This window comes from Eutrigla gurnardus (assembly GCF_963514095.1).
Source record: "Eutrigla gurnardus genome assembly, chromosome: 22".
Taxonomy (NCBI): Eukaryota; Metazoa; Chordata; class Actinopteri; order Perciformes; family Triglidae; genus Eutrigla; species Eutrigla gurnardus.
Genome location: NC_139933.1, coordinates 15,194,060 through 15,217,309, shown reverse-complemented (window position 1 = coordinate 15,217,309; position 23,250 = coordinate 15,194,060). Strand labels below are relative to the sequence as shown.

General features: G+C 42.5%; 4 protein-coding genes across 4 annotated transcripts in view; 3 read left to right on the top strand and 1 right to left on the bottom strand.

The window, feature by feature from the left end:
• Window positions 1-23,250, bottom strand: part of LOC311032598 (uncharacterized protein) — a 145,183-nt gene that overhangs the window by 38,808 nt on the left and 83,125 nt on the right. The gene's annotated exons all lie outside the window — the stretch shown is intronic.
• fads6 (fatty acid desaturase 6) lies at window positions 455-9,505 on the top strand. The gene is made up of 6 exons (XM_084040247.1): window positions 455-1,119; window positions 3,322-3,488; window positions 4,860-5,040; window positions 5,241-5,428; window positions 6,730-6,909; window positions 7,820-9,505. Exons 1-6 carry the CDS (start codon window positions 876-878, stop codon window positions 7,967-7,969), a joined length of 1,110 nt encoding a protein of 369 aa, XP_083896373.1. The 5' UTR covers window positions 455-875; the 3' UTR covers window positions 7,970-9,505.
• trim16 (tripartite motif containing 16) lies at window positions 10,325-17,955 on the top strand. The gene is made up of 6 exons (XM_084039475.1): window positions 10,325-11,074; window positions 14,295-14,390; window positions 14,812-15,045; window positions 15,150-15,321; window positions 16,357-16,452; window positions 17,118-17,955. The coding sequence occupies exons 1-6, from the start codon at window positions 10,382-10,384 to the stop codon at window positions 17,726-17,728; spliced, it is 1,902 nt and encodes a 633-aa protein (XP_083895601.1). The 5' UTR covers window positions 10,325-10,381; the 3' UTR covers window positions 17,729-17,955.
• On the top strand, window positions 18,894-22,526 carry tvp23b (trans-golgi network vesicle protein 23 homolog B). Its single transcript, XM_084040155.1, has 7 exons — window positions 18,894-18,975; window positions 19,777-19,853; window positions 20,540-20,684; window positions 20,789-20,878; window positions 21,044-21,169; window positions 21,739-21,867; window positions 21,960-22,526. The coding sequence occupies exons 1-7, from the start codon at window positions 18,964-18,966 to the stop codon at window positions 21,984-21,986; spliced, it is 606 nt and encodes a 201-aa protein (XP_083896281.1). The 5' UTR covers window positions 18,894-18,963; the 3' UTR covers window positions 21,987-22,526.

Below are 23,250 nucleotides of genomic sequence, written 5' to 3'. Positions count from 1 at the left end.
ACACTGACAAAATTACTTAGTGCCTGTGTAAATAAAAATAACAAGTTCAAGGCTGTTGGGAGGATGTGAGTGGAGCTGGCAGGCGGCCCGGTGCTCTAATGTCCCCCTCTCTGCGGTATCTGCTGTCCTCTGGAGGAAAAAAACACATGCTGTATATTTTAAAGAGCACGCTGCAGTCGGCGTGGCGGCAAGCCCAGAACACTGGCCTGTCTCCAAGACACCAGATATACACGAGTCACATAGACCAACTCATAAACACACCCCAACTCTCAGGCCAGATTCTTGCACAGCAGCATCCCCCCCCCCACCCCCTTTTTTTCCTTCTGAAGCTTTCAGTAACAGCACCTCTTTGCTCCCCCGTCCGTTTCCCAGGACACTTGCCAAGGTTACAGGGAGGGGAGGGGAGGGGAGGGGGGAAGCTGTTACATAGAAACACAACACGCGGATGACGCCACATGCAGAATGTATGAGACACAAGAGAGGACTCGACTCTGAACTGAGCAGCTGCAGGTTTTTCTTCTGTGTGAGGACTTTTTTCCTGAGGATTTCCATCGCAGGGCAATCTCAATGTCTTCGGGGTCGTGGGACAATAAATCCCACTGCTGCCGGGCTGCAGCGCGAGTCAGCTGACAGGGGGAGAACAGTGTAAGAGAGAGATGAGGAGGTAGAGGAGGAGGGTGCGCGAGGCTCTTGGAGCAGCAGGAAGGGGGCCGGGCCTCTCTGACAATGCCTTTTGCCAATAAGGACTTTCGCAATGCTAACTTTGACCTGGGGACTTTATGCTAAGGGTGCAGCGTGGCAGCGTTGAGCACCGGCCACTTGCAGACTGCATGGTGACTTTGTTTTGAGCCGGTTCACCAGCACAGGAAGCCGACATGCAGAAAGTACCGGAGGAGCGGAGGGGAGGATGGGATGAGAGGGGAGGAGATGGGAGGACGGGGGATGTGTTGGTCCAGAGGAATGTGGATCCGGAGAAGAACGGAGGGCCGGCAGGCGAAGAGTCACTGATGATGGAGCTAACGAGGATGGTGCAGAAGGTTGTGAAGGAGAGCAGCTGGTGGGAGAGGAGGGGGATCGACTGCAGCATCCTGGCAGTGGCGTTCCTCTGTCTGCCGCCTGGTAAGACCGCTGTTCTTTAAAAGTCCTTAATGTGGAGAGTAAAGAGGACTAAAAGTTATCCTAGAAACTAGAACTTCCGAGAATGTTGGACCTTTAATATTTATGTTATCTTAATGGCGCAGACTCATTTCTTGCAGTGACAGAAAGCCTGCACTAGAACTGCAGATCAAACAAATTAACATTTACATTATATTGATGGTAATAAATATGTTCTAAAAACATGGTAAACATTGTATCACATCTTGCATGTAAAACGTGCAGAATCTATTCTGCAAGAAAAGGTCTTTAAACAAAATGAATGCATTATTAAGACTATAAACTGTCAGAAAGGAAATGACAATCTCCTCAAGCACAAACTGTCAGATTGAAATTAAATGTCTATTTTTGTCATAATTTAAATCTACTGATTGTTTTCTTGATTTATCTTTTGGTGTGAAATAATGAAATATTTCTATCACAAGTTACCATAGCATGAGGTGACGTCTTGAGATTGCTTTTTTTGTCTGATCCAACATTGATATTACTGTCACGAAACACACAAAAAAAGTGAAAATATTTACAATTTAGTTGCAGAAACAAGTCAAATTTGTCATAAATTATTGACAGATACTTGTATCGTAATTTTGAACATGGTGCGATAAATACATGTAATCATTTCAGCCCTAGTCTCATTAATTTGTTTACGTCGTCTGGAACATAATCACTTTCAGCATGTTTAAAACACAAAAGCTGCTCCTTCCCCAACACTGTTGTCATAGCGGTTTTACATTCACAGAGTCCCATGGTCCCCCCTCTATGGGGGTCACTAGTGGTCAGCTACTGACCTCGATCAGGACGGGCGTCCATTCTGACTCACGTCACTTGATTATTGGTAGTGATAGCTTTCAGCAGCACCTGGTTCAGGCTTGTTATCTCTGCAGCATTCTTTCCGTCTTGCATAATTTGTGAGTTTTTTCTCAAATTCATCTGTACGTTATATCCCTGACTGTTTCAAGTTGAATTTAGTCCTACGGTGCGTTTGAGGAGGCATCTGTTGTTGTGTATTGTAGAGCTTGTGACTTACCACCTCGAAATAGTCTCCTTTGAAATAGGAGATGCAGTAAATTAGCACCGTTTTATTGGGTTAGGAATGAAAAAAACATCCCATAAAAGCCTCGGTGGCTGCTTGGGTTGCATTTTTATTATAGTTTTTTAAAAATCAAATAGTTTACCACAGTGCAACCACGTCCGACCTGAAAACCAATATTTAAGGGTATTTAGTACTAATAATATTAGTAGTATTTAGTAGTGTTGTGGGATTCAGGTCCTAAAATTGACATTTTAGTTCAAAAGTCTCCTGACGGAAGGAGTTGGTGAGAAAAGCAACGTTAGGCGACGCCCCTCCAGCCTTGCATATCGCTAACAACCCTAACTAGCATACGCATATCCTAGCCTCTCATGTCAACTCTAATTCATAAATATTTACTCTGTATTTTGTCACTAAAAAACAGACCCTTTTATGGCACTTGCCTAACCGTAGTCATGACAATGCAGCACGCTCATGACTCATATATGCGATTAGCATTAGCTGATTGAAAGAGTGATGGCTATCGTGAAGGGTAATTCAAAAACAAGTAAAGTCCTGATAAATATTAAAGGGACAAGTTCATGTGGTGCATTTTTGTGTTCTGTAATTGCAGCATGAAAGTAGGGTGGAATTAGCAAGTTAGCTAACTAACTAGCCAGTTGCTAAATTAGTAAAATGGAACAAATTTGGCTTGTTGATACTTCATCATTATATCATGTGCTGGAGGCATTTATTGAATCTCCAGGGACATGACTCTTCAGCCAAAAGGGATTCAGCTGCTCATTAATTACTTAACATGATCAGAATGAGGTCATTTTAAATCAGCAGACAGGAAGTTTAGCTGTTTGTTGAAATATTTAAATGTGTGTGATTGTTGGACTCAGATTTGAATACAGAACACAAAGGCAAGAAAATCCTAAGAAACAGCAGATGTATGTAAATAGAAACACTGTGATGTAACGAGGAACCCTTGCAATGAAACGGTGTCAGACACAAGTCACCTGCAGGATGAAGTTACCGGTACATTCTCCGCCCTGATCTTCCTGCGTGTCATGTTTGAAAGCCACACCTCAGAGTCGAAGGCCTCTTTGTTAATGAATGAATTTAGATCGGGGTCCCTGTGCTCTGTCACGCAGCCTTCCTGCTACTGGCCTCCTCCCGGGTGCTGTGGTTTTCGGCAGGCGTGCTGCTGATGGGCGTGGCTCATGGCGTCATCACTATCAAAGGGACACATTTGGCCAGCCACGGGGCGCTGAGCGAGTCGCAGGCCTGGGGGAAATTCTGGGCCGTCTTCTTCATCGAGGTGAGATGTTCAGAAATAAGACTATCATTACACCTGAGGCAAGGTTCATTCTGACATTCTTACAGCAGTTAGCTTAAAGATGCTACTGCTGAGGTTCCCTTGCACAATGCACTTAAAGGAATAGTTGGGGGTAAGACTCTTATTTGCCTTCCTGTCGAGCGCTAGATGAGAAGATTGATACCACTCTCACATCTGTGCAGTAAATATGTAGCTTCAGTGAACAGCCAGTTAGCTTAGCTTAGCATATAAACTGAAAAGTAGGGAAACAGTTAGCCTGGGTCTGTCCAAAGCAGGTGGCAACTTCCCGGTTCTGAAAGTGAAATAAACACTAAAGTGCCTTAAAGCTGCATTCTCTCTGCTGGCCATCAGGGGGTGACTCCTCTCTCATTGTATGGAAGTCTATGAGAAAATGGTCCTACTTCTCTCTTGATTTATTATCTCAGTAAACATGAGTTTATGGTCTCAATCTCTAGTTTCAAGTCTTCTTCAATCCAGCATGATGTTCATTTAGTACATTATGGTCCATTTAGAGTCACACAGACCAGAAAGCAGGGGATGCTTTAGGGGCGGGGCTACCTGCTGATTGATAGGTCGCTACCACACTACCAATGCAGTTCACTAAATCAACCTACCAGCACCATGAAAGGTCAATGATTGATATGTTATATCTCATTGTTTAATCCGTACAAACACAAAAAGACATGGTGTTATAGGAGGTTATGTGCCAGACTGTTCCTTGGCTTGGCTTGTTGCTTGGCAACCACGCAGTGACAACAACACTCAAGGAAGTCGTTGCCAAATAGTGTGGCTCAAGAAATACAACCCTTAGTAAATTACACAACTTGTCTTTTCTGTATGTTGTTTCGAACAAAGAAGATAAAAGTGTGAATTAGTGAGTTTTCGAGGTGTTGCTAGGTGGCTTTTATTATATTTGATCAGAGTCCAGCTGGCTGTTTTCCACCTGTTCCCAGTTTGTATGCTAAACTAACTGGTTTTCTCTTCAAATTTACTTTAGCCTAGAAAAAGGTGTCATGTACAAGAGTGAATGGTGTGTTTGACGCCGTAAACTGAGTGATTAATGCAATGTTTTATAACATTTAATATCCTCAGTGTAAGAATAATCAATTAATTGAGCTGTTGTACCTTTGAATTTGTGTATTTACTGACAATTCGATTGCTCTTTAGGGGGAAAAAATGATAACCTGTGCTGGTCTTTGCCCTGTTGACTGCTTATCAAAGCAAACAGGAAAAGGAACATACAATAAAACAGGGGTGAAGTCCATCATTTTACCGATCTGTTTCATGTGATGCATGTTTGTTGTTGTTGTTTGGACGTTCTTGAACCATCTGTGCTTGTGTTCCTCCGCTCAGATCTGCGGCTCATTCTCGGCGCGAGCCGGCGTCCACGGTCACATTAAGATGCACCACGCTCACACCAACGTCGTTGGCCTGGGCGACTCCAGCGTGTGGAAGGTCCCCTGCCTGCCGCGCTCCATCTACCTGTTCATAGCCCCCCTGGCCGTGCCCATCATCACGCCGCTCGTTGCACTCGGTAAGAGGCGCCAAAGGACCGGAGACTGGGGGCCGGACAGTTTACAAGTTCACTCGCATACTTCAACATTAAATGTGATTATCGCCATAAAGTTGACACGGACCTCTTACCCTCTGATGCTGTTCCAGTCCTCCCGCCACCTTCGCCTCTCTCACGTCTGTGTGACTTTATTCTCATATGTGTGATTCTGGCTTTTGCAGCTCATCTCCGAGGACACCCTTTGGCTCACGTGGTCAGGACCATGCTGATGGTCTCACTGGGCCTGTATTCACAGTACTGGCTGCTGGTCCACGTCTCTGGCTTCCTGTCGACTCCAGGTGCTCTGCTCTGCATGCTCGTGTGCAGAGCGATGTTCTCGCTGCCGTACATCCACGTCAACATCTTCCAGGTGAGAAATACCTGCAGCAGGCGCCACAGTCCTGCACGTGTTCAGCACGTGTTCCCCAGCAGCTATGCTCACTGCTCTGTTAGCAATTAGCTCCATGCACAGGGATGCTGTCAGCTAAATGCTAGCATGCTGAACTTAGGGTAGGTAGTTTAGCGTGTCAGCATGCTAACTTGTTCTAATCCATGTCAACATCTTCCAGGTGAAAAATACGCCACTGTCCTGCAAGTGTTCTCCAGCAGCCATGCTAGCAGCTCAGTTAGCATTTAGCTCAAACCACAGGGGTGCATGTGCTAATAGTGTGCTGCAGTAAAGAGTCCCAAACCCCGGAAATTAGTCAGCATTTTGGACTTCCTGTTCCTCATCTCAAAGTCAATGCCTTTGTTTATACTTTTAATATATTTTTGGTTTGTGGTTCCCGAAAGTGTAAGAGATTTTAACTTTTTTGTTCTATGATAAAATACATCAGTAAATGACCTCGATGACCTTTAAGTCTGCACAAATTTCATGGCGATCCATCTAAAAGTCAAGATATATCAGAGCTCCATGATAAGTTGTGATCATCAAAGTGGGTAGGATTCGTCCTCTGGGGATCATGAATGTCTGTCCAGCACCGTGGTAATCTCATGTCATATGACTGAAAGCTATGGATTTAGCATGTCTTGGTCTGTCTGATATTTGGACTGCTGGCAGTCGTGAGTGCAGCTCTTGTTCCACAAACCTGAATGCAGCATTGTGTTCTCAGAGATCAGACCAGTCGGGGAACTAAAACCATCACAAGGAACAATTCATGCATGATTTTTCCCAGTTGGAGTCCGAGTCCCGCAGGTCATTGTGCATTGTTCTGATCAAAGTCCATGGAGGTGGATTAGAGAGAACACAGGTTCCTGATGTGAACTCAAGTGTCCAACAGGGGAAAATGTTTGTTCTCTCTGGGGGGTCACAATGAAAACCTGTTCCCTCCTGGATCCCTGTGCTGGCCTCTTTTTCCCCCTGAAGTCAGCTTTCACCGGTACTTTGAGCCGAGGATAACCTTTATTCTCTATCCTATATTTATCAAGCACTGACGGTTTAATTTTGATCTGATGCCTTCTTCTTGAATTCTCCCTGCTGGCCATCAGTGGGCGACTCTTCTCTGATTGCATGGAAGTCTTTGGGGGAAAAAATGACCCTACTTCTCTCTTGATTTATGAAATAAAATGAAATTCAACTGTATTGTGTCATTAATGCTTCCCCTTTATTAATCAGAGAACTGTAGGTCATTGTTTGTATTGCAGTAAATAACCAATCTGTCTAATTGGCAGCACATTGGCCTCCACATGTTCTCGCCGACCAACCGGCCGAAGAGGATCTACCAGATGACCCACGGAGTCCTGAACCTGCCGCGGAACCCCCTACTGGACTGGATTTTCGGACACTCGCTCATCAACTGCCACGTGGAGCACCATCTCTTCCCCTTCCTGTCTGACAACATGTGTCTGAAGGTAAAGATTAAACCCCCAGATCATTTTTATGTTATCAGTTTGCACAGATTATTGGATTGTTAAGGTAAGGTCAAAGAGTTTAGAGGTGGAAACAAACAAATCGTCTGAATTTCAATTTGCAGACAATTTATAATGTCCGTCTTTTTTACGCATCCACCCGCTGCATTATGGGTAAACAAACTGATGTCGTATGAAGAGAGAGAGAGAGGGTCGAGGGGAGGTGGATGGGTCAAACAAACACAAGACTTTCACCCAGGGGACTGTTGGTCCCGTGTAAAACTAAAAACAAACAAGTTTGACAGTTTGTCACGTGAACGGTCATGTTGAGTTCATGATAAACACATAAAATACAAAAGCACTTACAAAGTTGATGGAAAGACGGGAATAGACGGCCATTGGCTCCAGTTGGCAGGAATGACGCAAATGATGTGAATGAGGGAGAATACGCAACATTTGCATAATTTACGCTCAATTATATTATATTTCCACTTGGGCGAAAAAATCACGTGACCCTACAGACACCAGACACTGTCTATCCAAACAACAACATCTCTGCCGTATTTATGTCGAGATGACCTTATTTGGAGTGTTGATGGAGAAGCTACAATGTTAGCATAGTCTAGCAGCCATCAACCCAGAAAACAAGCGTTTTAAAAGTAGTTAGCTGATCTGATCACCATCATTATGGAGTTATTTCAGCATCCTTTTCATCTGGTTATTGACATTAAATAACAGCTAAATAGTTTATTCTGGGTTCATCCAGCTGTGGTAAACCAGCCCACGTGTGTCTTGCTAGATCCAGCTTGGTGAAATCCACCGTTGATGCTGCTGGTTTACTTGTTTTCTTAGAAATCACAGTTGCTTCCCGCTGGTAAAACTGAACCAGGGTCTGTCTCCCTCAACCCTCCAGGTGAAGCCCGTGGTGTCCAAGTATCTGACGGAGAAGCAGCTTCCGTACCAGCAGGACGGCTACATCTCCCGCCTGCACTTCTTCTTCCACAAGTACCATGAACTGATGGTGTTCGCTCCGCCGATCACGGAGCTGGTGGGGGTGCAGTGAAGTTTGTTGCAGCCTCCACAGTCGAGGTTTGAACTAGTGCCTGACGTAGGTTTTAATCATGTAGTTTGATATTAGCAGCTACATTAATCCTCATGATTGATTTTATTTTTAAATTATTATATGAACTCAGTGAATGTTCTGCACTTTTAGAGGTAATTCAATGAATAGCACAAAGATAAGCACTCAACCAAAAGCTGACTTGATTATGTTTAATGGGCACTGCGTTAAAATTCACAGGGAGATTAAGCACAGCTCTTTAACTGACCCGGGGTCTGTCTCATGAAGCTAATTCAACTCAGCGAGGCGTGTGCTATTTAACAGCAACACCCAACATCAGGAGTCAGAGGATGACGTTCTTTCAGAGACGACTCCTGCTGGTAGATTTACTCATTGCAGCAGTAAAAAAATAAATAACGATGAGTTCAGGTAAGTCACAGAAACTAAGCACTATAAAAAAAACAGCAATATGAATATAATACAGTGATGAATGTGTTATGAATTATTGTAAGTTAACTGTATCTTATAGGTCTAATACAATTTTGTACAAAACTTTTTTCAGAATATAAAATATTCTAAAATATGTTTCTCATCATATTACTTGAAGACAATGAGCAGTCGTTATTTAAATAGGTTGGTAGACACACAAGGGCCAATCAGGTTACAATGGTAAATTACATCACTCAATCAATCACGGCTCCATAGGCCGACAATGTGAACTAAACTGATAATCTCATATCACCTATAATCAAGAAAAGCTGCAATATCAAGCTAAATGTTTCAACAATGCAATAAAAACTTCTGTTGGAGCTTCATAAAAATGTCTTGAATGGAAAGGAAACAGGATGCAAATATATGTAAAAACATAAAGAGACATTTTTTTATTAATACAATCCATTTGGGATGAAACAACATCAAGGAAACACCAAGAACATCTCATAACATCACATTGGGAAGAAGCTCGTCATTGAGACCTTCGGGAGATGTCTGTTGAGTAAACGTCCAAAAGAGTTCACATTGTTTTTGTTACAGTAACAAGACCAAAACCTCAAAGTGGAAATGACGTGTTTTTCATCGCTTAAACGTCTACGGGACAATCAGTCATTCCTGCGTACAGAGCAATATTCAGAAGACAATTTGTCAGAGTTCAAATGAAATTGATTAAAAATACTGCTGTCATACAGTAATTAAAATTAATATAATATTTAACCTTTAAAGTAACAGTTATTTTAGATTCTCTCTGCTTCTCTTAATGTTCAGGTGAATCACCTCCACACTGCATTTACCAGACAGACCACCAGGGGGCAGGATTGAATATTTCCCCCAATATTGAACCACTCCTTTAACTGTAATTGTTTTGGATGTTTATAAAAATGTAATAACAGAAACAAACTGAACAAAACCTGCCGAGGTAACTTCTGTGTGTCCTGCTTCTTGAGACAGACCCCTGTTTTTCATGCTGTTGTTGTTGTTGTTGTCGTCATCCATGACAGTATAGGTAGAGGTAGTAGAGGAGTGTTTCTGTGAAAATAAATTTTAACATGAATTTTCATGAATTAAAATGCTGTTTTATTGCCTTTATTGATGTGTTGTCTTATAATCCAAACGCCCCTGCTGCCTGTATGAAGGGACATTTGTAAACACTGCATCCAGTCTCATTTTGCAGCATGCGAGGCCGCCATGGCCTTCTGGCTATTCTGACCCACAATCCTCCGAGCGGGATATATGAGCGAGGGGGTCAAAGTTCAAGGCACAGTGTCATGAGGAAGTAGTGAGACTGCATACAGTGCTACATACTTAATAAAGGCAGCTGCAGAGTGAACTAAAAGTGTGTTCCTCACAGATGCCGTTTGATTCGATCACAAGCTTGTGGTTGCTGGTGGCAGCATTCTGCTCCGAGGTCTTGATGAGTCACTCAGTATTTGCCTTTTTTACTGGATTTCTCAGTTGAACTTTGAAACAGCAGCCGCAGCAGAGCTCACATGACGTGAGAGAGGAAGCAGGCGAACAGATAAACGGCTGATTTCCTCTGTTTCATCACAGTGGTTCAATCAGGCTGCAACAGACAGACGGAGCAACAATGAGTCCGTCAGTGTGGTTTCAGATTAAAGTCTGTAAACACAATGCCTGCATGTTGGGGAGTGCAACTCTACACCTCTGCTCCACCCTCTGGCTTCGTTCCTCCTTCAGGGAAGGGGGAGGGCTGTGTGAGGGGGTGTATCCCTGCTGGCCGCCTGGTTGCATGTGAGCGCTGGAGGGGCGGAGAGCTTTTACACTGAAACTGGGCTTCACATCCTCCTCTAGGTGTGGCTTTGCTTTGGCTCTTCAGCGTGATTCAGAAACTAAAGACAAAAAGTGACTGAGCCAGTTATTTGTCAGAGGAGCGTATGAGGGAGTGGACGTCCTCACAGAGACATGGCAGACACAGAAGAAGCAGCTCCCGTCTCCAAACTGCAGAAGCTGTGCGGCGTCTGCTCAGGTGCCCTGAAGGGGGACCAGCCGGCAGCCTGTGGTCACTCCGTTTGTGGCTCGTGTCTCGGGGACAAACCTGAAGGATGTCCCGAGTGTCTTCAGAGTCCCGACGAGCGCCAACCTGCCGACGGCCTCAAACAGAACGGAAAGGAGGCTGAAGCTCCTGTGATCGGGAGCAAAGAGGAGCAGGACCCTAAGGGGGCAGAGGAGATCAAGATCCAAGAAGACCTGAAAGAGACTGAGGTCCCCAAGAAGCCAGAGGAAGAGGAACCACAGAACAACGGGGCCAAAGAGGAGGTCAAAGAAGAGGAGGCAAAGGAGGAGGCTCTGGGCCCCGACGATGTGGTATGCGACTCGTGCATCGAGAGCCCATGCAGGGCCCTCAAGTCCTGCCTCACCTGCCTGGTGTCGTACTGCGAGGCCCACCTCCGGCCCCACCTGGAGAACCCCAAGTTTCACAACCACCGGCTGGTGGAGCCGCTCCGGGACATCGAGAGGCGGACCTGCGAGAACCACAAGTGGCCCCTGGAGCTCTTCTGCTGCGCCGATGCCTGCTGCGTCTGTCAGGACTGTGTGAAGGAGGAGCACAAGGGCCACAACACCGTCCCCGTGGTGGAGGCCCGCAGCCGGATAGAGGCAAGTGTTCCCATGTTACTGCCTTCTAATAGAAAACCTCCAGACTGGATGTACATACATCTAAATGTATGAAGTATGAGTATAAACTCTGATTAGATCAACTAATCAATATGATACAACTAACTAATCAACCTCACAATACAGATCTGTCCTCTCCGAGGCATTATAAAGTCAGGAAAAATAAACTGATTTTTATTTTCTTTACATTTTAATTAACTGTTGAGCCCATTTTCTGCCACTTTAATGGAATAATATCCTAAAAGTCATCACAGTGAGAACTAGCGAATAAAATAATGACGTATCTCAAAAATAATGAATCATTTCAAGTCTTTATTTTGAGATACTGAGTCATTGTTCTGACATACTAAGTCATTATTTTAGATAGACAGTCATTCTGAGATGCTGAGTCATCGTATAAGGACTTTTAATTTTGGGCTCCCACAGGTTCCAGATCACTTTCTCTGCTTTATATCATTTTTAATATTTAATTTATTTGGGTTTTTTGAAGACATCACTCACAAATTATTGATTACACTGTATATTAATTATGACAACCATTAGTTGCGGCGGTATTTGAACATTAAGTCCACAACGCTCTGAAATGACACAGAGTCCGGTGTGGTTTTGTTATCCGACACCAAGCTGTTTGCTTTCATTTGTCATTGATCCGTCAATGTGCAGCAAAGATGGAGTTCATTACAGTTTGAGCAGAAACACGAGGGTTAATTACAGTTTTTCAACATCAAAAGAACAAAATTAACATTATCCTGAAAACACAGCCTCACTGTTCACTTATTGACTAGGATATTTATAGCTGAGAGGCTGTGATGGATGTAACCTTCTGCACCGGCGGATGAGCCGAGTCTTCAAAATGCATCGCAGTTGTTCTTGTGTGTGCAATGCAGCTCTGATCTCTTAAACCCTCAATCAGGACAGTAATCTGCCTTAGTATCCTCCGTAAAGGTCATCAAATCACACGATTTAACAAGATGATTTAGCTGGAAACTCAATACTAAACTCTATTGAGCTCTTTCGACTGGGAGGCCGGTCCAGATTCCTGCAACTTTAACTTACACCTGTTTGTTTGCAGAGTGAGTCGTTGCAAAAACCCTCAACCTGCGTCGTTAGAGCTGCAAAGCAAACAGTGTCGGGAGGCTGTAAAGTGGAAATACCACAAGAGCTGCTCACATGAAGCTCACGGTCGCAGCTGCATTCACTGACCTGCATGCACCAAGAAATCTCTTCATTGTTTCAATAGTAAACAAGATACTTACATTTATTATGTAAATAGATTCTTGCAGTTTTCAGTCACTTCCCTTTCAAAGAGATAATTTCCTGTTTCCTCTTCAGAGCACATGATTGACATTTCCCTAGAAATCCTCCTGTAATGGAACACCTTTCTGTATCTCACTGTTTCTACTCTGCTGCCGACGTTGTTTCAGGGACATGAACTCAGGAGACCATGGCATCTGTTTCTGTGACAGATAATTTTCCTTCAATGCTCATTTAACATTTACATCTGTTCTGAAGGTATTTCCAAAAAAAAACAGTCTGGATAAAACAAATATCCTTCTGCTGCGCTCAAGCTGGGAATGAGATATTTCCCATTATTTTGTATGAAAATATAAAAAATAGACAGTAACTTCTGAGTAGTGAAGCCAATTGTGTGCCTTTAACTGTCATTCTCTCCACTGGCCATCAGGGGGTGACTTCTCTCTGATCATATAGAAGTCTATGAGAAAATGAGCCTACTTCCCTCTGGATTTTTTATCTCAGTAAATATTGTAAACATGAGTTTATGGTCTCAATCTCTAGTTTCAAACCTTCTTTAATCCAGCATGATGTTCATTTAGTACATTATGGTCCATTTAGAGTCCAACAGACCAGAAAGCAGGGGATGTTTTAGGGGGCGGGGCTACCTGCAAATTTACAGGTTGCTACCACGCTACCAATGCAGTTAGCTACTAAGATGACTGTAAAGTTGACCTTGAATTATGAAGCTAACTTTGTTAGCAGCTTCTCACCAGAATCCAGATGGATCCAGAACCAGTAAGGTTGCTGCTCAGGGTGCCGCTCTGCCACTTGTGTTCATCAGATCCACCCGAGCTCTTCCACAGCCCAAATATGGTCACTTCCTTCAGTGGTTGCAAAAAAGCCAAGATGCCAAACTCGAGGCTTCAAAACCGTAGACCACAAACCAACGGGTGAAATCACCATGACTACGTCTTATATACAGTCTGTGGTTGAAACTTGATCAGCTGGTTTAAAATCTATTTTCATTGTGCAGTGGATGGAATATTATATAATATCTGTCTCATCATGATGATCCAGTCTTTGAGGATTCAGACCTTCTGGGTTTTCGTTTCGCCCTGTAACTAAAATGTAATGCTTATACACAAGAAACACAAACCACAGCTAATTACTATCACGCCCATCGATGAGCAGCAACCTTTAATAAGAATAATAATAATAATAATAATAATAATAAGAAAACATATTTGTCACAGTGCCAGAGGATGGGTGGGTAAGAACATGTCGAGGCCAAGTTTGTGGTGTGTTGAGGCAGCTTCAGATGTAATTATGTAAATATTATTCCCATTGGCTTTGTGCAGTCAGGTTGATGATTTCTTTTTTTGACTGCACATTAAATGTTAGTCATTAGCATCTAGGCATTTTATTTTGAAAATAAGGATAAACATGGTGGACTTCAATTTGAATCCATTGAGGTTGAGTAGAAAAAAGAGAGCTCGTAAATATTATTCTTTTTAACATGAGATAATTCAATATTTGGACAAAATTTAGCAACATAGTTAATAATTGAATGTATTAATTATTATTATTGCACATTTTTGATTTAATTGTGCAGGTATTGTGCAGCGAGGTCTTGTACCTCTCAATGACATTCCTCACACAGTAGGCTGCATTTTAGCTGAAGCTTAATTATATAATGTAAAAGTGAGGTTGATAAGGAGATAGGAGATGCCCTGTAACAGACTCAAGCACGGATCTGTCGTGTTCCCTTCAGGGTCTAAACTTCTTCTTCATCTTCGGCTCCAGAGTCGCCCGGACCTGCCCGAGGAATTCAGACTTCGCTGTTACAACAAGTCCACGCTTTGAAAACGACAGTGTTTTACTCTGCAGAGCAGAGGAACGAGAAAAAAACGTTTCCCTGAAGAAGCAGCCTAAATGTTTACAATCTGTCCTGTGTTCATGTTCATAGAGGGAGCTGAGTGAGAAGCAGACCGACATGGCGAAGACGGTGACGGCGGCGGAGAAGGCCATCAACAAGCTTCAGCTCAACACCGTCTCTATTGAGGTAAAAACACACGTGAAGGCCTTAAAGGCAGCACGTCACAGGCTGCACTTTGGTTACTTGAACCCGGAGAAACAATGGAGAGATGAAGTCCCACCCCCTTTCAGTATGGTAGTCCAGGGGTTCCCAGACTCTGCCCTGCCGAGAGGAGCCACATCTGCTTGTTGAATCACATGATTTCTAATTTAGGCAAACACTAGCTGGTTGTCTCATTTGTGAGTCGACACTCCAGACACCAGGATGTACTTTTTGTGGTTTAGTGAGATGTTAGAACCGTCCAAACCAGACCGGTTTCACTCGGGCGTGGGATGTTTCTGAGGCGTTGGGGCGTTCCCCACCTGTTACCTGTCGGGACCTTTTTGATACACATCGCCTTCCTCTCAGAGAATGTCAAGAATGCGTGACCTGAAACTCCACTCCGCAGCATTCGGTGACCGAGGTACGAACGGTGATCGAGGGCCAGTTCGAGGAGCTGCAGGCGGTGGCAGAGAGGGCGAAGCGGGAGGTGTTGGAGATCCTGGAGGGCGAGGAGAAGCAGGCGCTGAGGCAGGCAGAGGGCATCCGCGTCCACCTGGAGCAAAGGTGCACAGAGCTGAAGAAGACGCAGGGGCAAATGGAGAAACTCTCCAAGAACAAAAACGATGTGGACTTCTTACAGGTAAAACCCCCAAAGTGGGGTCCAGACCATAACGAGTCACACATAAAGCCTGCAGGAATCTCCCTGATCTTCATGCCTGACTGGTCCCTGTGTATTTCCTCCAGGAGTATTCAGAGTGGAAGAAAGAAGCCACTGATATCTCTCTGCCGGGCGTCTACATCGGCCTGACCGACCGCCTGAACTCCTTCAGCCGAGTGATCGTTGACGCCACGCAGCAGCTGTGCGCCATGCTTGTGTCTTCCTACATAGAAAACGTGAAAGAAACGTGCAAGAACGGTGAGCAAAAAGTAGCAGGAAGTGTTGCTTCTGGGTGAAATTGCACTTGGATGGGTCGATGCTTATGGGCATGTTCACACACGTGACGTGACGAATAGTCAGCCTGTGTGTCATGGGTTCAGAGCTCAGGTATTAGAAGTATGCAACAACCACCTGCCGGCTTCCTGACTCACTTCTACAGAAGCTGTAAGACGCACATACTTGTTTGTGTGATGCATTTCTGTCAGAGGTGGGAATCCCCGGAGGCCCCGCGATACGATATCACTAAACGATATTATCACTAAACGATATTATCACTAAATGATATTATCACTAAACGATATTATCACTAAATTATATTATCACTAAACAATATTATCACTAAACAATATTATCACTAAATGATATTATCACTAAACGATATTATCACTAAACGATATTATCACTAAATGATATTATCACTATGTGATATTATCACTAAACAATATTATCACTAAACGATATTATCACCAAACGATATTATCACTATGTGATATTATCACTGTACGATATTATCACAATACCATATTATGACAATACAATCTTATAGCGATATACCGAGTATTGCGATAACATGTTGCGATATATATTGTGACTTAATACCTTTTTTCAGTTGCAAATTATGCAGTTTGTCACCATTTGCTTTATCCAATCAAATTTAACTTCAGCCATTTTTATTGCAGTAAAATAGTTTTGTCACTGAAGCAACAGACTGACCATCTTTATTTTGACCAACTTCTTATTAATCCTGCTGAGTTTACCCATGAGCACAGCTGGAAGAACTCAGCCCCATCTAGTGGACTGAAAAAACAATTGTTACCAAAAGGTTACATTTTTAAGATTTAAAAGATACTTGGCGTCTGTGTATTGATACATTACCGTGCAAAAACAGTGATGCAGTGCTTAATCTATTTTCCCCCCAACCCTTTATTTCGTTTTGCAATGACACATTTTATGCAAATGTCTCTAAACCGGGTCACATTATCACAGACTGATGTATATTTTCTTCCACGGCAGACAAAATGGGAATAAAGACGACGGTTCAAGAGATTGTTGCAGCGAAACAGAACATGACGATACCAGATCCAGCGACACACACCGACTTCCTCAAGTGTAAGTGTCTTCTATATTTGGATATAGTCCCACCCCCTTCCTGTGATCCCCTTATTTAAAATAAAAATAGACAAATCCTGTTTGAACTGTTCTATGAATTACACGTATGATGTTTGTCAATTTGAAAGATAAAAAAGTCCAGAAAGTCTCAGTTAGTCATCTTTCGCCTCATACACAAACATCCTGCTACCGAACACACAGAGAGAGACACTTATGCGACTTTTGGGTGTAACGTCTTTATAATACATAATTTTATAGTATGGTACAATTTTACTAAAACCTTTGACTCTCTTGAAATTATCTTTTAAATTGACAAACGTATATGTTATTCATGCCACAATTCTATGGTATCAAAAAATCGAACATACACATTTTTTCCAGAAATAAGTGTCCATGGTGTCCCACAGGGACTTAGCCTCTTTATATGGGCCACTGGGTGAAGATCCTGCAGTCATGGTCATAATTTTTGTATTTGTTATTGGTTAGCCAATTATTTATGGGCATGTGAGTGTTTGCATATATATATATATATATATATATATATATATATATATATATATTGAACTAGATATAGTTTAGTTTCCAGTCAAACAAAAATGAATCTCCTGTCTGTGGTCTCATTATGTTACACTGAGTAAACCAACATTTCCACAATCCTCTCCCAGACGCCGCCCAAGTGAGTTTCGACGCGGTGACCGCTCACAGGTTCCTGCGTCTGACGGAGGAGAACCGGAAGGTGACCAACACCACGCCCTGGCAGCATCCGTACCCCGACGCACCGGAGCGGTTCGAGAACTGGCGTCAGGTGCTGGCGACGGAGAGCTTCTACCTGGGCCGGCACTACTTCGAGGCGGACGTGGGCGGCGAGGGCGCGCACATCGGCCTCACCTACAAGAGCATCGACCGGAAGACCAACGAGAGCAACGGCTGCATCGCCGGCAACGACTTCTCCTGGTGCCTCCAGTGGAACGGACGCGCCTTCTCCGCCTGGCACGGCGACGTGGAGACCCCGTTGGGCGCGGAGAAGTTCACCCGGATCGGGGTCTACGTGGACTACAGCCGAGGCCTGCTGGCTTTCTACGGCGTAAACGACGGCATGACGCTCATCCACCGGTACGAGGCCGAGTTCCTGGAGCCGATCTACCCGGCCTTCTGGTTGTCGAAGAAGGAGAACGTGGTCGCCCTGGTGGCCCCCGGGGACCCGCTGCGCCTCAAAAGCCCCTCTCCCCCCACCTCACCCACAAACGGAGCTCTCGTTCAAAAAACGGCAGTATAGCAATGATCGGAAGTGATCTGCGACATTTAAGTGACACTGGACACTCTTCCCTGTTTACAGCATCATACTTTCTAATAATATAAATTGTGAACGTTTATTTCGTGTATGGGCTCAGGTCATATTTATACTCCTGTGTACTTATGGGGACTTCTGTTACCTTTCACTGTGAATTCAGAACTGTTCTGTATTTTTGTGTGCAAATAAAAAGTGTATAATTATGCATAAGGCTCCATAATAATTTGTATTTGGAAATTATTTTGGATGGATTTACTGGAAAGTAATTTTGGTTGTTGTGTGCATAAGAAAGCTAACACTTGAAATAATCAAATGAAATTGAATGATGAATGTCATAATCGTATATTTAATGTAGGATATAATACATGTATAGGCTACATTTGCCTATCTAAGTGCAATAGGTCTCTCCCCTTATTTAAAGGAGAAATACAGTCATTTTTTACCCCATTTTCGTTGTCCCCAGGGTCATCCCGACTTATTAGAAGCAGAAAACCCGACAAAAATTGACTTGACCTAGCCCGAGATGTGTACCTGCCTGACAGCCTTCCAGAATAGCTCCAATGCTAACCCATAGGCGCAAGTTTTATCTGCTTTTCTGGGCCTCAGAAATTATGCAACACAGGTTGGGTCCTTACGAGACAGGACAGCGCTCGTTTAGCTCAAATAGTGTGGTGACACGACATAAATATGTGTTTTTGCATGGAGTTACTCACCTCAAATCACCCCATAGACATTAGCAGTAGAGTGCCGGGCGCTCATCCCTCCCACTCACCACAGAAACGAAAACGTTTTCCTCGTAGTTTTGATTTTGTTTTAATGACCGGATTTCTCTTTTAACTCCATCTCAAAAGTTAATTCATACTTCAATCAGGTACACTATTTATTTTGACAAATGTCCTCTCTAAAACCGTCCATCCTGTTTTTTATGCAATATCTGAAGTAACAGAACATGGTTTAACAAAGCTCAACAAATGTTTCTAAGGTCTAAACAAACATGAAATGTATGAATAAGTACAACAACAAAAACATATTCGTTCTGAAACACATCATGTAATAAGCATGTAAACGCTCCAATTAATCTAATTACTCCACATTGCAACGTACCAACTGCCGTGACGTAACGATAAACGTGGCACGCCTTGGTCACCTGACTTCCGCGTACGGTGACGTGTGTTCCAGCTGAGCATGTACCAAGGAAAGAGGCTGCTCAAAGTTTCAACATGCTAACAGACGTAAGTCACCCATTTTAATGAGTTTATAGTTTATCTTCCGAAAAGCTATAAAACGTAGCGTCAACCAAGAAGGCTACGAACAATAAATGAGTTCGTCAATGGGCTAATGTTGCTAAATAGCTAGCTAGCACGCCAGCTTTTGTCGCTGTTTACATTCCCAGTCAGCTAACGTTAACTTAGCTTCACATTTCCAAAACCAAGCAACGGCGAAGTTTTCTTCTGATCAACACCCACAACAGCGATCATTTACAGCTCGCATTCAAACGTTGTCGCTAACGGCCAGCGAGCATTAGCGAGTAGTTTGCGTTTCAGTGGCAGCTAGCGTTAGCTAAGTTAGCTAAGTTGTGTCATTCTAATTACGGTACGAAACCAAACTATTAGCCAGCTCATTAAAGCGACGGCAACACTCATGTCCAGCTTCCCATGTGTTTCTTGTATGTATATAAGACGTAAATTAATTCAAGCATCAAGCGTCTAACCAAATCTGTTCAAAAAATCTATTAGCATTTTACAGCTAGCAAGGAACGTGACGTTTGACTCGAGTTGTGCAGTAATGAATACGATCCTTTCGAGAACACGGCGCACAATGTCATGTTACTGTCAGTTTACTGAATGCAAAGAGTTTTCAACTAAGTTTTGGATGTGAAGTGGTTTAGTAACTTTAATTATTACGCGGATTCTTGGCTTTAACGGCCCCCGTGACTCGTCCAATTGTAAACAAAGACGACGCTGTCACTGAGATGGTTGTGTGTGACGTTGCTGAGTCTCTGAGGGTTCAGACTCTTCCTCGTTGATCCTCAGGATACCAACGACGAAGACGTGTCTCTGTTTGACGCGGAGGAGGATGGAGGCAAAAGGTCGAAGAAGACGAATATCAGGTGAGTAAACAAGAGGACTGGTGGCTTTAACTGTCTCACTGCTGCGAAAATACTTACCTTAAACCTTACCTAAGTAAAAGTGTGTGTGTGTGTGTGTGGTATTAGTAATGTCAGTCAGTGAAATTATCCCTGTCAGTGTTTTTACTATTCAAAAGTCTCAGTTTTAGATGTATTTCTGTTGTTTTAATGTTTTTCACATTTTTACTGCTGTAGATGTTTGTAGCTGTCGTGTTTTTAAGTACCACTGCTTGGAGAACACTTTAATCTTCAGTTTATCAGTAAAAATTCAAAATCAATCTGGACTCGATATGTGGTTTTCACTGGACATAGATAGTTTGAAAAACTAAACTGAAAAGTATTACAAAATACAAATGTAGTGAAGTAAAAAATATAATAATGACCTTGCTTGGATGTGGTGTATAAAGTTTCATAAAAAACACCTCAAATTTGAACTTAAGTACAGCACTAAATTAAATATACTTGGTTACATTGCACCACAATATGATAATTAATTGAATACATTTGGGTTTGAAGCTGTTATGCGAGTCAAAACAAACCATTTTAATACACACACTTATTTCTTTACACCAATAATCAGGAAAATAATTGGTATATTGTTAAATAACAAATTTAATGTTCAGTTGCATCACTGCAGTATAGTATTAATTATTATGAATTGTTGCCAGGCATCCACTGGCCTCCTTCTTCCACCTCTTCTTCCGGGTCAGTGCCATCATCGTGTACCTGCTCTGTGGGGTTTTCAGTAGCAGTTTCATCGCCTGCATGGTCACAATCATCCTTCTGCTCTCATGTGACTTCTGGACAGTTAAGGTGTCTTTTTTACAAGATACATTCTCTCTAGTCAACCAGGAGAATTCCTTTTGATTTCCAAGGTGGTTGTCAATTTAAGGCTAAAATATCATGTGTATTTACAGAACATAACGGGGAGACTGATGGTTGGTCTGAGGTGGTGGAACCAGGTGGACGATGATGGACGCAGCCACTGGGTGTTCGAGTCCAGGAAGGTAAGACGCTCCTTGGCTTGTCCCATATTGCTTTTGGCTTTGGTGTCACACAAGTTTTTGTCCAAAAATGTGGGTCTTGAACATCACATGACACTGACCTCTTGTGCTGTGTGGAGCATTGTATTTGCAGATGTCCTAACTGTGAGAATATCCTGTTTTCTTCAGGGGACGCAGGGGAAGCAAGTGTCGGATTCTGAGTCCCGAATCTTCTGGATCGGGCTGATCGTTTGTCCGGTCCTCTGGGGCTTCTTCACTTTCAGCACGCTGTTTTCCTTCAAGATTAAATGGGTGGTAAGTCTTCAGCTTTTGAGGATAAAACTGCTGTTATTTTTGTAATTTTCTTATTGTCAACAAATCCAACAACAAAACAAAACCATCATAATGTTACTCAGATTCTCAGTACTTTTACTTTAAGTTCCCTGCTGTCTGTGGCACTCACAACCAACTGGTTTATCTCTTGGATCCACTTGGTCAGGAAAACTATCAAAGTATTGGTCCTTTTAATCTATTTAGAGCAGCATCAATAGCAGCATCAGTGTTGTTTTTAATTGAGAAAACACTGCCACGATGTCGGCGAATCTGTCGGTGAACCGTTGAATCGAAGTCGGTAGAGCAGCAGAATCCAAAAAAACAAAATTATTAACAGTGTGTTTGTGTTGATAAAGTCAACATGTCAGTCATTGTGACGGAGAGGCTCATTGATGTAATTAAATGGAGCTCTCTCGCTCAGAGGAAACACAGTAGAAATATGTATTGGTTTTGGTCTTTTCCTTGGATTTATTGGTAACAAGAAATGTAAAAGGTATAATTTTATGATGCTCCTGTGTTGCCAAATTAACAAGCTGACTCATGTCCTGCAGCCCGTGGTGATCATGGGCGTGGTGTTGCAGGGGGCCAACCTCTACGGATATGTGCGTTGTAAAGTGGGAGGCAAGACCAGCTTAAAGAATATGGCTACTAATTATTTTGGACGACAGTTCCTCAAACAGGTCATTGGAATTATTTTGAGTAAAACACACCAAATAGTCACATTAATTGTTGTTTAACAAATCCTGATGTGTGTTGTTTTTTTCATCCACAGGCGCTGTCTAAAGAAGAGGAATCGTAGAGTGCAGCTCTGCGATTTTAACATGTTTGCATTATTCTTAATGCTATTATATATATTTTTTTCTTTCTTTTAGCAAGTGGATACATAGAAAAATCTTATTGCAAAATGATTGTTTTTCCCCCTCCTTTTTAATATTACTTGTGTGACTCAATCAGTCCCAGTCGTTTTCTTAGTTTTCCACAGAGTGTCTGGTAGCTGTTTCCAATAACTAAACTCCAGCAATAAACCTTCTAAGACTTCTGACACTTAAATGTAAATGCATGAGTGGGGGAAAAAAGGGTGTAATGGCTTCAATTGTTGAACTGACTGTGCTTTTGATTTGTCATGCAGCCTCACGGCTCCCTGACGAAGCTCATTCAGTTTGTTTTCACTGTTAATCTTTATAAAATAAAATAAAAGGTTTCTGAGAGTTATTATACAAACATTTTTGTTTGTATAATAGACACAGTTGTAGTAGTGTAAAGCTTGTACATATGTATGTAAAGAAACTACGTGGAATATCTCCTTTTGTGCAAATACATTTGTATTGTTTTTCGGGAATGGTGAGCTAGTTTTTATTTCTACCACCTGCTATATTTTTCTTTATTGTGGGTTTGAAGTGATGACAAACAAGAATTTTACTGAAAAGTATTGACATCAGAAATTATGAGAAAAATAATCAGGAATAACTGAACCCTGAACTGAGATCTTGTTTTTTTTAATTCCAGCATTTTTAAATTGTCCTTTCTCCAAAGCGTGTTTGCTAAAATGGAGAAATTGAATAGCATTTTTCCAAATTACCTGTTAAAAAAATATTTGTCAATTAAATATTTGTTTGCGATTGGCTGTGTCCGTTTGGTCTGAACAGCCAAAAAGTGGACATTTGGCCAATAAATACAATTTGCTGGCTTGAAAGGAAAAAAAAAAACCTAACAGGTTCAATGTGAAGAATAACTTGAGAACAGCGACCTCAAGCGGTTCGCTACGTTAACTGCATGTAATATGCTGCATGCCTGCTTACCGGGTTTTTTTGCGGTATTTAAAACCCCCACTGTACTTTACTAGTGAGTATTACGTAGCTTATTGTATTAATACTAAGTTCTAAAACGAGATGACTTTATTAGCCGCAACAAACATGGCGACATTTGTGTACCAAACGCTCAGCAGATCATCAGACGGGCTCACATCCGGACCGGAACTCGGGCGATATCTAATTTCAAAATAAATCCCATTCTTCTTTGATTTAGGAAATGTACTCGTTTATTGGGTACTTGGGTAAGTAGAT

Bases quoted from the DNA above. Each gene is read 5' to 3' on its own strand.
- fads6 (XM_084040247.1), top strand. From the start codon at position 876: ATGCAGAAAGTACCGGAGGAGCGGAGGGGAGGATGGGATGAGAGGGGA. The intron at 1,120-3,321 runs GTAAGACCGCTG...TCTGTCACGCAG, and splicing joins GTTCCTCTGTCTGCCGCCTG to CCTTCCTGCTACTGGCCTCC. The intron at 3,489-4,859 runs GTGAGATGTTCA...TCCTCCGCTCAG, and splicing joins GGGCCGTCTTCTTCATCGAG to ATCTGCGGCTCATTCTCGGC.
- trim16 (XM_084039475.1), top strand. From the start codon at position 10,382: ATGGCAGACACAGAAGAAGCAGCTCCCGTCTCCAAACTGCAGAAGCTG. The intron at 11,075-14,294 runs GCAAGTGTTCCC...TCATGTTCATAG, and splicing joins AGGCCCGCAGCCGGATAGAG to AGGGAGCTGAGTGAGAAGCA. The intron at 16,453-17,117 runs GTAAGTGTCTTC...ATCCTCTCCCAG, and splicing joins ACACACCGACTTCCTCAAGT to ACGCCGCCCAAGTGAGTTTC.
- tvp23b (XM_084040155.1), top strand. The intron at 20,879-21,043 runs GTAAGACGCTCC...TGTTTTCTTCAG, and splicing joins GGGTGTTCGAGTCCAGGAAG to GGGACGCAGGGGAAGCAAGT. The intron at 21,170-21,738 runs GTAAGTCTTCAG...CATGTCCTGCAG, and splicing joins CCTTCAAGATTAAATGGGTG to CCCGTGGTGATCATGGGCGT.